This window comes from Lepisosteus oculatus, chromosome 27 (assembly GCF_040954835.1).
Source record: "Lepisosteus oculatus isolate fLepOcu1 chromosome 27, fLepOcu1.hap2, whole genome shotgun sequence".
NCBI classification, from domain to species: domain Eukaryota; kingdom Metazoa; phylum Chordata; class Actinopteri; order Semionotiformes; family Lepisosteidae; genus Lepisosteus; species Lepisosteus oculatus.
This window is the reverse complement of record NC_090722.1, coordinates 9,231,630-9,246,926: the sequence shown is the minus strand read 5'-3', so window position 1 is coordinate 9,246,926 and position 15,297 is coordinate 9,231,630. Positions and strand designations below refer to the sequence as shown.

General features: G+C 46.1%; 1 protein-coding gene across 1 annotated transcript in view; it reads left to right on the top strand.

Moving 5' to 3' along the window:
- Positions 1–15,297, top strand: part of LOC102682343 (beta-1,4-galactosyltransferase 3) — a 40,514-nt gene that overhangs the window by 10,583 nt on the left and 14,634 nt on the right. The window contains exon 2 of the mRNA XM_006641538.3: positions 13,174–13,905. Within this exon, the coding sequence (XP_006641601.3) occupies positions 13,626–13,905 (280 nt within the window). The 5' untranslated portion in view covers positions 13,174–13,625. The remainder of the gene's footprint in view (positions 1–13,173; positions 13,906–15,297) is intronic.

The following is a 15,297-nucleotide window of genomic DNA, read 5'->3' as shown; positions in this document are numbered from 1 at the left end:
TAAATCCAAACACTATTTTATAGAGTTCTGAGCATTTCTGGAGGACAGGTACTGGCACATAACACCCACCTTATACGGGAAGAACTGTCAGGCAGCTCAGATGGTGGGTGGTCCGTGCCAGGAAAGCTTGTTTGAATTAGAACTGGGAAGCATTCTCATTGCTTGAAATTACAATTACACTGTTCTAGCCTCATGCCGATCGTGATGCATCTCCATGGCGCATTGCATTTTGGGAGATTTATACACCTACTGGTTTGTGCACCCTCTATCGTCAACATCCTTCCGCGAACCTGTGGGTCAGCAGTGAATCAGACTGAAACGCTCAGGTAGAGAGAGATGTCTGGCAAGAAGGTGTAATTGAAATACAGCGGGCCAATGATATGAATTACGCGGCATAATTACAGCGATGCTGATGAGCCGAGGTCCAGATATAATTACGGAAATGGCCGTGTCTATTAAAAGAAGCGACGGAGAGGCAGCAGTAACTCGACATGTTGAGTAGAGTGTTAAGTCGATCACAAGGAGGGAGCACTTGTACTGGGAGACAGGGCTACAGAACCACTCCACTCACTGAGCGCAGGTTCCTTCCTCCCGTTAAGCTGCTGGCGGTGTAAGGCAGGTATCTGTGGTGTTTGTCTCCGTGTCCTCTGTATTTCTGATGTGCAGGGAGGCAGTGTGTTTGGCTCAGGGTGTCATTCCTCAGCACATAAGTGTGCAGCTCTGCACGGAGCAGTGTGTGGTTTTCATACCGCAGCGCGAGGCAGGCAACGCTGGGGTTTCCTGTCCCATAGCAAACGTTGAGCCTACAGCTGGGCTGGCAGCTCATTTGGAAGTGTCAACGCAAGTGAGCTGATGAATGGTTCAGTGTCGTGTCTCTGCTGATATGAAACCCAGCCCGATCTCATCGGCGAGCTCTCATTGAGCCAGGAAGCTTGCCTCAGATTCGGAGGTTTGATTTGCAAGCGCTCGGAGGAATGCTTTTTCAGCTACCAGAAAAGCATTTTTTTTTTGAGATTTTCATCTGCATCAGGCATCTTGCAGCACGGGCTTCCAAGGATTGGAACATAAATCTGATTTAATATCCGGTGGTATTGCAAAACCTGATTCCCGTTGTCAATGCTTTTGGAGAGGGGAAAAGAATCCTTGTGTTTTTAAGTGATCCTTGTTGGCTTAAAAGCAGTTGAGGGAAAATTCCCCAATTCATTCGGCTTAAGTTGCTTTTAAGCATTTAACTCCTGATTTCGGTTCTTTTGTCCAAAGCCTGGGTTTGCTTTTTGCAATTTCCCTTCTGCCATATTTCCTGTTTTTCTTCTTTTATTTTCCCTCCACACTTTCTTCTTTTAATATCCTCTCTTCCTTTCACCTTTGTCCGTAGGCCAGCCCAAACAGATAGGGTCGGTTGTTGTGGAAAAGTGGGGTGAAAGAACCTCCCCTTCCCTGCCAGTGACGGCGTTACGCGACACCAGACTAACCGCTGGCGCGACTAGTGGACAGAAGACAAACTTCTGCTTCCAACTTCCCATTACAGATTTTCCTTTAAAAGCACCACTATTCTGAGCTAAAAGCATGAAGGCAAAAGGGCTTAATTTTGGTCTTTGTGAAAGTTTGGTCTTCCAGCCTTTGCTTAAATTTAATTATTTCCCTTTTTTGGGGGGCGGGGAGGTTGTGTAAAATACTTGTCGATAGCCACAGCGGTGATTCACTGTCAGGTCATTAGTAGTCAATTGGTAATGGAATTGGGGATTACATTGAGAGTAATTAAGCGTTTGGCTTGGTATAAGAAGAATATGAAGGCGATTGGTGTTGGCTGTTTGCGAAGCTGCTGTTGTGTCATTTTTTTTGTCCAGTAACCTTCCAGTTATGAGTTCAGATCCCTGACCTCTCTTCCACAGTGCTGTCACCCACAGTTCTTCTGATGTCTTGACTCTGTAGCCTTACAGCACGGGCATGTCCTCCTAAAAGTACAGCAGACAGATGTGCCAGGACTTCTGTCTCGCTGGCTGTGAATATTGTTGTACAGTAGCAAACAATGTGTTATTTATCAATCGAAGGAAGCAGTCCTGCACTATATGAGCACTTTGTGCTTTTTTCACAGAAACACAAAACGTTAGGCCCTAAAGGGTTTTCAGTTAGTCAGTTAGTAGTTAATAATTCACGAGTTCCCTTGAAAGATGCATATAGTTCAGTGGAAAAAAAAACCTCCTTTTCTCCTTGCAAAGTGACAAGCTTGAGGGCGGAGCGTCCACAGAGGGCACCTTTTCTGTACCGCACCTTTCGGGTCACTGAGCCTGGCTCCTCTGGCCCATGTGGAAAATGCAGGGATTGATCTCTCTTATCTTATCATCAATATCGGAGCACCCTGCCCCACAGAGCCCAACTTACAGTAGGCCTGCCTACCTTGAATGATTAACATCCCCCTTGAACTTTGATCGCCTGGGTTAGATAAACTACAGAACATTTATAACGAGGGGTATGGTCCAACATTCAGCAGTCGGGTTTCTCTTTAGTCATTCTGACCTGATGTCCTAAAGCCCGGCTGTTGAGATCAGATCACAGTGTAGAGCTGTGACAGTTATACTTTAGTATAGGTCTATATATATTTCTTCCCTAGTCTTGTCTGTCTAGTCTAACTGCCTGCTTGCTCTCTCCTTGTCTTCCAATCTTTTTTGGATTGTGCATATTTATCTGAAACCCGACCTCTGACTGTTTACTGTTAACACATTTAAACTGCTGACACTTTAAAACAGGGGCTCATCAGAAGATGATCAAATGTCCTACCTGATGTAGATACTGTAAGATAAGTAGGATAAGAGCCTGGAATACTGTTGAATACAGACCGTGTTGCATTGGCATAAGTAGGTCTTGCAGTGACAGGTCTGTAGAGTGACGTCTGCACATTGTAGGTTGGGTTGGGTTTTCAAAGTCATGCCTATGGTTGCGTCTGCACCAGGGCGTGGAGGCATGTGGGAAACCAGATGTCTCTGCCTGTGCCCTCGTGTCCTTGAGTGTCTCTCTGCGCCGTATGGACAGCCCGCTGTGTAACGAGTGTCCTGAGGGTGATGGGGTTTCAGGGGCGGCCTGGAGACCAGTGAGTGGCGCTCCAGAATGAAGGAAAGAGGGGAACAGAAATCGAGCACGGAGGAAGAGCGAGGGAAAAAAGGGAGGTGGGGGCGAGAAAAAGGAGGATTCCTGTCCGAGTCGGGAGTCGAAAGTGGGCGACTGAGAGGGAGGATTAAAGGAAGAACTGCAGTGCTGTTTTCAGATTTCTTGTCGGCATCGACGAGTGCATTTCAAAGCACACTGAAAGCAAAATGTGCACAGTAACGTGTAAAACCATTACATCACAGAATAGATGAAATTTCCGTATTCTGTGATTCCGAACGAGGCAACAAAACTTCTGGTCAGGTTGCGCGTCCCTGGGACATTGCAAACAAGCAGGCAGGTGAATACATCTCCTTTACTCCAGCAGACATATTGCTTTAGATGTCGAGACGGTTTTGCTGGCAAACACTACTTGTGAACACGTCGGAACATTTCTGCGGTGAAATGTCTGCTGCCCATTTTTTATCACACGTTACACAGCACAGTATTTATTCGCTCGAACATCAGTCATCACAGTGACTAGTGAGCAGGAAGGGCCACAATTCGTGGGAATGCGAATGCGAGTTTGCGACATGACGATTTCCAGTACTTTCACAAAGTTCAATTAATTGAGGTTACCTTGAGATTTGTATTTTTGTTTCTAGAATTAATTAAGCTGCCAAGATTTAATGGCGAATCTGAGAAATTAGGACTGCAGTCCCCCTTTAAATCTGGAGAGAGTTGGGACGAGGGGGGACAAGAAGAGATCCGGACCACCTTTCTAGGAAAGGGGGAGGTGGACAGCTGGGGTAGGGGAGGAGAGCAAGAATCATTGGAAGAGTGGAAGAGGCAGAAGACGGGGCTCCAGTCTGTGCTGGGGGGAGGAGGAGGGAGCTGCAGAGAGAGAGGGACCTGAGAGGGTGGGAATCGCAGAACCAGCTGTGGGGAGAGAGCGGAACAGGGCTGCGTGCCCTTCATGCAGCTTCATTAAAGATGGAGCCTCGTGGTATTGAAGTGCCTGCTGGAATCCTCAAGGGTAAGAGGAAGGTGATGTGGTCTTGATCTGCGAGCAAAGGAAATTACTGATTGTGTGTGTGTGTGCGTGCGCGCGAGTGCTCGGTCAGGGGTATGCTGTGCGGGCCTGTATCGAAGAGAGGAAGTGTGTGTGTGTTGGAGCTGGGGGGGGGGGGATGTATAAGCCTGCTAAAACATCTGGCAAACATCTGGAACGAGAGCTAAGTGGAATAAGAGAGCTGGCTCTCTGGGTCGGCTTTGGAACGAATCGTTTGGAAGAAATCGATCCCTGGCATATCGTGCGCCGAGCACAGGCGGGCCCAGAAAACCTGGTGCATACTTTTGCAAATCCATCAATTTTGTTTTGGAGCTGGCGGAGTGTTTTGGCCAGCCTCGAAGGCAGTGAGGGTGGATTATAATTTATCTGCAGGGCTGTGATAGAGGTCCGGTGGAGTTAGAACAAGTTCTCAGCAGTTTGTTTCCTGTGTGATCTTTCTCGTTGCACTTATTGGGGCGTTTTTGCCTCGGCACCCACATTGCCACTTCGGGTTTGTCGAGGAAATGCTATACGTCCTTTGCACCTTTCATGCTACAAGATTGAAGGACCTGCACATGGTTAAAATCGAAGCTATAAAAAGAATGAAAAATGAACATGTTAAAAGATGTTAATCAAATATATTAATGTGAAGATTAAAATAAGTCACAGTGGATGAATCTTTACTATGATCTGACAAAGAAGTTCTCAAACCCCAAGCAGTTAGATACCACTTGATTCAGTGTTTCAAAGCATCTCACTGGAAGCCAGTGCAGAGGTGACGGTACAGGAGTCGCATGTTTTTTTTTGCTTTGCACCTTTATGGCTGAGTTTTTTTTTACCAAATGTAGCCCAAGCAGTTTTCTTGACAGTGCCCAACAGTAGACTGATCTGGGTAATATGAGGCACAGATCAAAAAAGGCATCTTGTTCCGGCAGTGTTTCGTCAGTGATAAAATCATAGTTTTGCAATTTTAATGTGAGAGTCTGTTAAAAATAGATTGAAGTCTATGACGTGGCACATACAGTAAAAAGTCATCTGATTGCATTTTATTGTAGATGTTTTATGAGGTGAAAAGCAAGGCATTCGCCTCTGTAGGTCCTATTACCCCAGCGTGTGTCTGAAATAGATTTATAGATACTAATCAAGCTTCATATGCAAGTTTTGAAAGAATACCTCTCTTTTAGGATGAATCTGTATAAGGCTGTGGTCGTGTTTGGAACAAGAGATTTAAGGAAGGGTTTTATTTTGCGAAAGATGGTAATTCTAATGGCACCCAGTTAGGTATCTTCCTTTCCTTTCCCTCCAGGCAAGAAGAATTTGGAGCCATTTAAGAGATGAAAAACGCTTTGAGAATTCAGGCAAAGTGGGTGTTGCTAAGAGGGTTTTGGCACTGAGCAGTCATTTCTGTTCACAGATTGTGTTCACGGTTTGTCTTCCTTGGTTCTTTCTGATCGAGCTGACAGCCTTAAGAAATGAATGAGCAAGATGTCTCTGCGCACGCAGTTGGTGCAGCGTGGCTGAGCAGAGAGGATGCATTCACTGTTTGCAAAGAACTTTGGCAAGAGAAGAAAAAAACCCAGCCTACAATCAGGAAGGAATTTGTTCATTTTCGAGCATGGAGATTGATACATCTTCACTCTTTCTTTTTGTTTAATAAGAACAGTTATGAATAAGGGGCATTTAGTTCATCTAGCCTGTGGTGGTTGGTTAGTAGTTAATTGATCCCAGGATCTCATCCAGCCATTTCTTGAAAGAAGCAAGGGTATCGGCCTCAGGATGCTCCTGTTCCCTACTCCCACAACACTTTGTGCATTCTCAATGTGAAAAGCACTCTGATGCTCTCTGGTTTGTTTTGGCTGCCTTTGCTCGTGCCCTTGAGGATATTAAAAGCTTGTACTGGGTCCCCTCATTAGACTCTCAGTTCAGGACTAAAGAGGTTAATTTCCTTCCACCAACAAATAGTGAAAATTAACACTGCGCGCAGAGTCATTTAGTTCTAAACCTGTCACAAATATTTTAGTGCTAACCTTTTGTTCTTGGAGTCATTGTTAATATTTCTGGCCTTTTATTCAGTTATTTATTAATTAATGTCTCTCATTTATTTTTATTACTTTTAACCCAGTTGTTTTTTTTTGTAACTGAGTAACTGAGAATCTGAAGCTGTTTCTTGGGGACACCAGAGAATAATATTAATCCATTGCAGTACTTTAACCAGAATGCAAGGCCAAATAAATTCAAGGTAGCAGTACACTTAAATAAAACCTGTAAAGATGTCGGATACAGGGTTGCTACTGTTACACTTGAGGCCTTTCGTTTTTCATAATACCTCGCCAGTTCCAGCAGATCTGCCGATTCGCTCAAGATATCCGGGAAAGCGTGGAAGCTCCATGAGACTCGACCCAGGCGGCGCGCGCGGGGGCGTATCGTCACACTCCTGCCGAGCGGTTTCCGGAACGGGGGCAGGAGTCGCTCAGAAGGGGGTCCTAGTCGGCTCCCTACGCCTCATGCGACAGGATGGCGAGAGAATTTTAGGGTCTGTTTTTCTGTGCTATTCCTGTAAGCAGGCTGTGGCACATATGGTAAGAAGCAAGATCGTGGACAGTCTTGGTCTGGCGCGCCGCAGGCAAGACCTGGCTGTTCTGGCATTCAGTGAGAAAAATGCAGCCGCTGACGTTCTTGGGCTAAAGGGGAACGTCTTTACTGTTCCTTAATGCCAGCAGCCACATCACCCTGCAGCTCACAGCTGGCAGCCCACTGGAGCTCAGCAGGTGTGAGCCTGGCCAGTACCTGGATGAGAGACCTCCTGGGAAAAACTAAGGTTGCTGCTGGAAGAGGTGTTAGTGGGACCAGTAGGGGGCGCTCACTCTGCGGTCCGTGTGTGTCCTAATGCCCCAGTATAGTAACGGGGACACTATACTCTTAAAAGGCTGTTTCTCATCCTTCCCCACCCCCACATCTGTCTGCCTCCCTCGCTCGTTCCTTTCAAGTCCCCTGAATGACGATCAGATGATAAACAGAATCGACAGGTGGAATTGCCAAAAGAAATCCACGGACCTGGTTTTGGTAACGTCGATTTGCTTCTTCACATCCCTACACGTAGCAGGACTTCCTCTCCCCACGCAGGGGATGCAGAAATCTGCTCATTAATTCATTTGTATTGAAAATGGTAGCTCGTCATTCCATATCGGCTCTTAACTTACAGTAGACCAGCTGCTTGTTGTCTTGATGAGATCAATTTAACAGCTGCTTCCACTTCTTAGATGGAGGCACCAGTGATGAGACTTGCAACACCTGCGCAGACACTTGTCACCCCGGATCAGGAGTAGACACCCCTGGGTTAAATGATGGGGGCAGTAAAAGTTATTTTATTGGCCATTTGTGTGTACTGGCCTTACGGCTACCCTATGAAGCAAGTTTCTTAGTACTGGTTTCTATATTCCTGTGTCTCTTAATTGTGCCTCTGCTTTGGCCTGCAATGTCTCCCAGACAACCACTGTACATGTTTTATGTTTGTGCTTTTTCCCCGTCAGTCAAGTGATTGTGGGTCGTGTATGTTGTTGTGCAGCTTACAGCTCATTTCCAGTTTTTCTTCATTCAGATCTCTTTTGTCACTTGCACTTTGTCACCACTGCTCTGTCTCCCGGGTTTCGCTAATAGAGTTGTGAGATATTTCCGAGATGTGCATTAGGAGTTGTGGTGTTTGCTTGGATTTAAAATGCTCTACCACGAAAGTCTGGCTTGTTTTCTTCAGGGAATTATCAGCATTCCTGACAATTTGATCCTGTAAATTATTAATCCGGTGTGAGAGGGTTCAGTGTGTTCTTCGAATCTGTATGGAGCAAGTTTTCGTTGGGGTGGGAGGCTGGGGTCTCCAGTCTGACTCCGTGTACCAGGGGGCGAGGGAACCCAGAAGCCACGGGATTAAATACCTGTCCTTGTCACACACCTGCTAGAAAAGATTTCTTTTGGGCCACAGCTGCACAGACGAAGAGAGTGACCACCGGCTGTAGAGTCTTCAACCGATTTGCTGTTCTGATCGCCAGCTTCCGGAAACGCCAACATGCCAGCCGAGCGCTGGCTAAAACATGTGCCAATAATTTGAAATGATTTGCTGAAGGCGGTAATCCGATTCTTATCGAAACCGTTCTAGATGACTGAGGAAATGACAAAAGAAAAAACATCTAATGTAGTCTCGTGCATTTTTTGTATGCCACGGCTGGGATGACCCTATTCAGATTTGGCGTACACTCGCACGCGATTTACAACGTTTTATTTCCTTTTAAAAACAAACGTGGAACTAACACATCTCGGGAATCTTTCACAGTGTGGATTTGAGTCTTTTCACTTGTCAGAGGTGAGTGCTTTTCCAAATAGCCACTCTCTGTGTACTTTTAATTTGTTGAGGTTTGTGCTGCTTTTTGTTCTCTAAGCTTCCACAAACAGGCTTTGGACAGCACCCTCGCTAGTACAGGAGATCTGCTCTCCCTTGCAGGTGTGTCAGCTCCTCAGATCCTTGCCAATAAAGGTATACGAGCAGATGTTTGCTTGACTTACTCTCTTGTGGTATCGCTGAAGCAAGGCTGATTTGTTGTATGAGGGCTCACTGAAACCCCTTTCCCCAAAGAAGAGTTCCAACAGGCACATGTTCTGAGATTCACATTCAGTTTTTCACAGGCGGGAGTAGCGATTGATGAATGTGAGTGATTATTGATAATGATGAGTGATTGCTGACCAAGTGCCCAGACTCCTGGCACCTAAGCAAAACCAAAAAACCACACACCTTTGCACAGGAAGGCAGGTCAGGGTAGGCTGTTGTATAGAAGCACTTGCACAGCTCCACAGGTTGCGCACAAGACCCAAGGAGCTTTGGGTGAAATGCAAGCCCAGCGAGGCGTTCGCCTTTGTCTGCTTTTGAGAGATTCTCGGCTTCTCCTTTCGTGCCGGCTTTGTCTTGACTGCCACGTCGGATGCTCACAAAACGCCTACGGTAATTTCTTCAAATCGAGTCGGGAGTGTTTCAGGAGGAAGTCTGGTTCCGCAGGCAGGCGTGAAAAGCAAATGAGAAGCCCATAAGAAAACAATGCAGACATCCAATCTGAGGTATGACAGACGAAGCACAAAAGCAAACTTGAGGATAAAAAAAAAGGGTCACGATTGACCACCCTTTCTCCCGAAGAGTGAATACTCTTAACTGACATCACCATTATGTTGGTACTGATGAGGCCTAGGCTACTCCTTTTTATGTACTTCTAAGTTTTCACCAACTTTCATGCAAACTGACCCTTTAGTGAAGGACTAAGGCAGTTCAGGATTGATTTTAAAGGACCAGATTGTTAGATTGCATCTGATAGCAAAATCACCGAGTCGGTTATATTGCTGCCTCTAATTCTCATTTTAATTTCTATATTCCTAGCCTTCTTAGAAATAAAGTAGGTCATGGTTTGTCATTTTGGTCCAAGCAGCTCATTAAAACCGAGTTTTTTCCTCCAGTGTCCCGCTATTTAATTTCATGTTTGTTTTGCATTGTGTCCAACTGTTGTTCGATTTTCTGCTCGCCTCCAGTCGCTTGTGCACAGATTTGCTGTCCCAATTAATTTAACTTCAAGCAGTGTGCGTTTTCCTCTGAGAAAACATTTGTGGAATGTGCTGCTCTTTTTACTTTGCCTCTGTCTTGTTGCCGGCTTTGTTGTATGACATAGAAGGCTGATTTATGAGAATACTTCAAGATTTTCTCCTTTATTAAGATTTGCCGAGATTGCCTGCACCGACTGGTCATTGGCATCTGTTTTTGAGCTCTAGCCATGAAGCAGATTGGAAACAGAGCGTTTATGACCTTATATGTCAAACACTTGTGTGGAAATCAGTATTCATGACTTGGTATAAGAAGATGCAGCATGGCAACCCTGGCCTTTCTGCACAGGGGATCCTTCTGTGTGGAGTTTGCACGTGTGTGTTCAGTTTATTTTGGACTTCCTTTAATCTCCCCAAGGTAGGCTGGCTCAGTTAAGTGGTGTAGTATATGGTAAATGGTATGTGTGTTCTCTGTGTGTTTGCATGGGTTTCCTTTCAGCTGTTCCAGTGTCTGACCATAATCCAAAAACTGTGTAGGCTAATTGGGTGCTAGGATAACTGGCTTCTGGGAAAGTCTCTGTGTGTCTGTAAAGGTCTGACTTCCTGCCCAGGATGTACCCGCCTTGCACCCGTTGCATGCTGGGATAGGTTTCCGGCTCTCCCTCGATGCTGAATTTGAAGAAGTGGTTAGAAGATGGATGTATTGGTGTCTCTAGACTGACCGGGTGTTCTGAGATGGCTTTCTGTTGATGGATAGATTGATGGATTACTGGTTTTTACACTGTTTCACCCTGTGTTTTTTTTCTAAACCAGTTATCCTTGCAGTATCTGTAATTATCTAGTGCTTTGATGCTGTGAAGTAAGTTAGGGAGAGTTGCTCTTTCAGGACTCAGGTGATCTGTGTTTGGCTCCAACAGGACGAAAGTGAAGATTATGTGAAGTTATGCCATGATGTTTCCTGAAGACAGCGTGTTAAATATGCAGGAATTTGAGCTCAACATCAGCCGTGCCATTCTCCGTCAGAATACAGAAAATGCACAGTAAAACATTATTAAATGCCAAGATAAGTTGGCCTGTTACTGTGCAGAAATGAACAAGGTTTTGTTTTCCGTGCCCCTACAGCACTTGAATCCCTCCAGCAGAAAAGGGAAGTTTACCCACCTGTGAAGGTGTTTTGTTAGACCTTTCAGCCCATTTTAAATGACCCTCGTTAGCTAAATGAAAATGATTTGCTGAAATTTGGAAAGGGCTTTAGTCTTTGTTTATGCAGGTGATGCAGTTTAAAGGCATACATAAAACCTGTAAAAACTGTCAGAAGAAAGAAGGCCTGTGATAAGTAGTTAATCATTTGCAGCATTCAGTGCTGCCAGTGCCTTGCTGTTATGACCTAGTACAGAGTGCTGTTCTGTAAAAACTACCTGCGATGTTTTGTAAATGTAATCATTACCCTCGGTTTAATGGATCAGACCATGTGTAACGCATGATGCCAAACCATAGGTGTTGGTGTTCTCCTTTTTCTGCTTTGCATTGTGACACAGGTGTTGCCTTATTCATTCTGTCTGCTACATCCAGTTCAGGCTCAGATGGCCACATGCCACCATGCTGCCTGTTTTGCCTTTGTGTTAATTTTGTTCTTTTTTAAATCCCCCTGGGATCTATACACCTGTACAGGTGTTTCACATTGTGACACTGCCTGAGACTTTAAAGTGCTCGTGGAACCCCAGCTTGGCCCTGTAGTACCCATTGACACCATACCTGGAAAAAAACCAGGTGTTTTATGTAGGTCATTCCTTCTTTGAATCCTGCAGTTTGCAGTGTCCTCTGTGTGACTGCAGTTGTTCTAGTTTAGATCATTCTTTATGATAACTTTTTTTTTTTACTGTGCATTTTCTCCAAAAATCCTGCTAGTGTCTGGAAATTTGAGCAGTTTGCTGCGGCAGCCAGATCAGCTTGTGCTTTTCATCTAGCTCGGCTGTCAGCTGTGGTGGAAATCGGCTTCACACCACCTTCTCTCTCTCTCTCTCTCTCTCTGGCTGCTATCGCCAGATTCCACACATTGGAATTCAGGTGTCATGGGACCATATGGGGTCATTGCCTTGGAATTTCTGAAGATCGCCCCCTGCTGGTGCACCACTTGCAACTGCAACTTCTTTTTATTTCCTGAATACCTCCCACCCAAGACTCGTCGCCGGAGCAGGCTGGCTGAACTGCTTATGCCTGATTAGAACTGGCATCAGGCTGCTGTAGCTGCTGTCTTGTTTAGCATGATGACTTGCCGCAGGCTTTAACTCACTGGGCTTCTTGTTTCCATGGGCTGTAGTGGCTTGGTCAACAGTGAAATATCTCTTAAAGCAGAAAGAAGGAAGGAGGCCACAGGCAAGGCATGCAAAACACTGTCAAACAGGCAAATGTAGCTCATTCAACGGGGTGAAGGTGTGGCAGAAATGTTTGGTTTGGGGCACCAGAGCCACACTAAAAAGTGGAATGTTGATCCAGTTTCCTGAAACCGAATATGGCTGTCCTGTCACAGACGCAGTGCAGGTGGTTTGTCCTGCAATGTTGCTGAGAAAACAAAATAAGTTTTTGGCTAGTTTAAAATTAAAAATGGTTATATGATGGTTGATCCAATAGTATAAGGCCATGAGAGGAGATCACTTTATTGGCCATATACAATTTCTTGTATTAGGAATTTGTCTTTTCGCATACCCCAGCTTGCTCTCCATGAGACACAGACCGAGAGAGAAGCTGGGGGTCAGAGCACAGGGTCAGCCATTGTACAGCACCTCTGGAGCAGTTGGGGTGAAGGGCCTTGCTCAGGGGCCCAACAGAGTAGGATTCATTTTGCCATTTCTTTATAGAAAGACATTTTGTACAAGAGAGTTTGTGTCAAGGCTAAATAATACCTCAATGGGCTATTATGTAGATTGGATATTGGAATGCTCTGGAAAATTTCAGTAATATTTTTGTCTTGTGAGGCAGTTATATAGTTCTAACAATCTGTGAATTGTCTTCAAATATTTTACAGTAGGGAGGGGACGTTACCTCCTTGTACTCTATAAAGTTGCGTTGATCCTTGTAAGCTTTTAGATGTATAGATATTTCACAGATCTAAACTTGCAGGACTGGTCAAATCACCATCTTCTGTTTGTCCCCCATAAGTTATGACCTAGTGATCCAACAGAGTGTTTTCAACAAATCAGCATGGAAACACTCTGGGTATCTGTAAGATCCATCTGGGAAATGGTAAGAGTTAGCTCTTTAGTTGAAATCAGGAAGGTAGCTCCGATTTCTGCATGACTTAACGGACCAATTTACTCACTTAACTCGTCAGTGTGCAATTGCATCTTGCCTTGAGCACGGAACGCTTTTTTATAGGATTGTCTACCCCTGATCTGTTCAGTAATAATGACAACAAATGGTCATAGATTTACTCTAATCGAGACTTTTTTTTTTAATTTTCTGTTTCCCAGACTTGAGTGTCTGCAGCCCAACCGTCTTTTCACCGCAGTACGTCTCCAGCGTTTTGCTCGATTTGGCGATTCGGACCATGGGAAAATAGCCGGTCTCCCCCCGCCAACCCCCGCTGACTCAGGAGCGCCACCTCTGGCCGGCGAAGGCGTTTCATGCCGACGAGCCGCCGCCGCCGCCACCCCCTCGCAGGGCAGGGCTCCGTCTGTGAAGCGCTGGTGAGGCACGGGTCTCTGGGATCTCTCCGCAACCCAGGGAGAAGGAAGGGGCGGGTGTGACGTCCTTGCCTTCCTGCCCCCGGTCAGTGCCTTTGGGAAGACGGCATGGAGCCACTGGCGTGAGCTGCTAGGGAATTCATGCGGACTGCAGACGCCCGCGCCCAAGCCGTGGGGGAGTCTTCCGAACGCAGGGTAGCCTCGCTCCGAAACGCAGCCCCTCGCGCCCGACCCGCACCATGATGAGCTCGAAGCTGCGCTACCTGGTGATGTTCCTAGGCGTCCAGCTGGTGGTCATGGCGCTGCTCTACCGGGAAGGCTACCAGAAACGCGTGGCCTACTTCTTCCGCATCCTGCGGAAGGGGGAGGTGTCCCAGGCCACGACGGTGATGCAGCCGGCCCCCCACAACGTGACCGACCCCCGCTTCAGGGACATCTACGCCAACCTGAGCCTCCAGGCCAAGTCCACAGTCAAAGAGGAGCTCCTGCCCTACTGTCCCACGGAGTCTCCTCTCATCAGTGAGTCTTGGGCGGAACCTCAGGGAGGAGGGAGTTATGGGGGAGCCAGACGGGGAAGTGGGGGAGAAATGGAGAGATTCTAAAAGTTCTAGTCGAGTTATAATAATTACCATCATCATTTTCACTACTCTTACATAGTGCTTTTCTGGACACTGCGCTCAAAGTGCTTTACAGGTCACGGGGGTCCCCTCCACCACCACCAGTGTGTCCCCCCCACCTGGATGATGCGCCAGTACACTCCCCACACACCAGCTCTCAGTGGGGAGGAGAGCAGAGTGATGAAGCCAGTTCAGAGAGGGGGGTTATTAGGAGGCCATGATGGGTAAAGGCCAGGGGGAATTTGGCCAGGACACCAGGGTAACACCCCCACTCTTTTTGAGAAATTCCATGAGATTTTTTATGACTGCCGACAGTCAGGACTTTGGTTTCATGTCTTTTTTTACAGTCTAGTGTCCCCGTCACTATGCTGGGGGCATAAGGACCCCCAAAGACTGCAGGGGTGAGCGCCCCCTACTCGTCCCACTAACACCTCTTCCAGCAGCAACCTTAGCTTTCCCAGGAATCTCCCATCCAGGTAGTGGCCAGGCTCTCACCTGCTGAGCTCCAGTGGGCTGCCGGTTATAAATTCCAGGCCAGATTAAATTAGAGCAAGGGTTGCCAACCCTAGACCTGAATAATATCACACCTGCTAGTTTTCATTCCAGCCCAGCTCTCAGTCACACTATTGATCCCTTAATTGACTTAGCAATAAGATCAGTAGGAACGTGTTTTTCAGATCTTAAAACACGTTGGGTGTTTATCGCTCTGTAAGATCCATCCTGGAAATATGAAGACTTAATTCTTTAATTGCCAGCTCTTGTTCTTAAAAGCATTAATGTAGGTTTCTGACTGACCAGTTAAGCATGTAAATTGCTCTGTTAAGTCTGTGTGGAATCTCATCTTGCCCTTAGCTATCAGTGTTTTTTTGCAGAGCTTGATTTTCAAGGATTGTCTAACTCTTGATCTGATGTTGGAGGTTGGAAGTTGTTTTTCAGCAAGCTGTTCCAGCTCAGGCCTTACAGGATACAGCTGGCTTTTGAGTTGCATAGTGGAATCATTACATGAATCATACAATTAGGTTTACACAAATCATGTACAGGAATGGACTAGGATCCTGGATTGTTTGCAGCTACTTACTCAGCAATGTAATATGTCATGATTCATTAAACCAGTGATCCCAGCTGGTCAGGTTCTGCTGCTTCAGAGAGAAAAACAGAACACACCAGTCCTCCAGGACCAGAATTGGACACACTTGATCTAGATAGTTTGGTAATTAGAATTGAATCAATCCACGGATCTCATCCAGCTATTTCTTGAAACCAGGGAATCGGCTTTAACAGCGTAGTTGGGTAG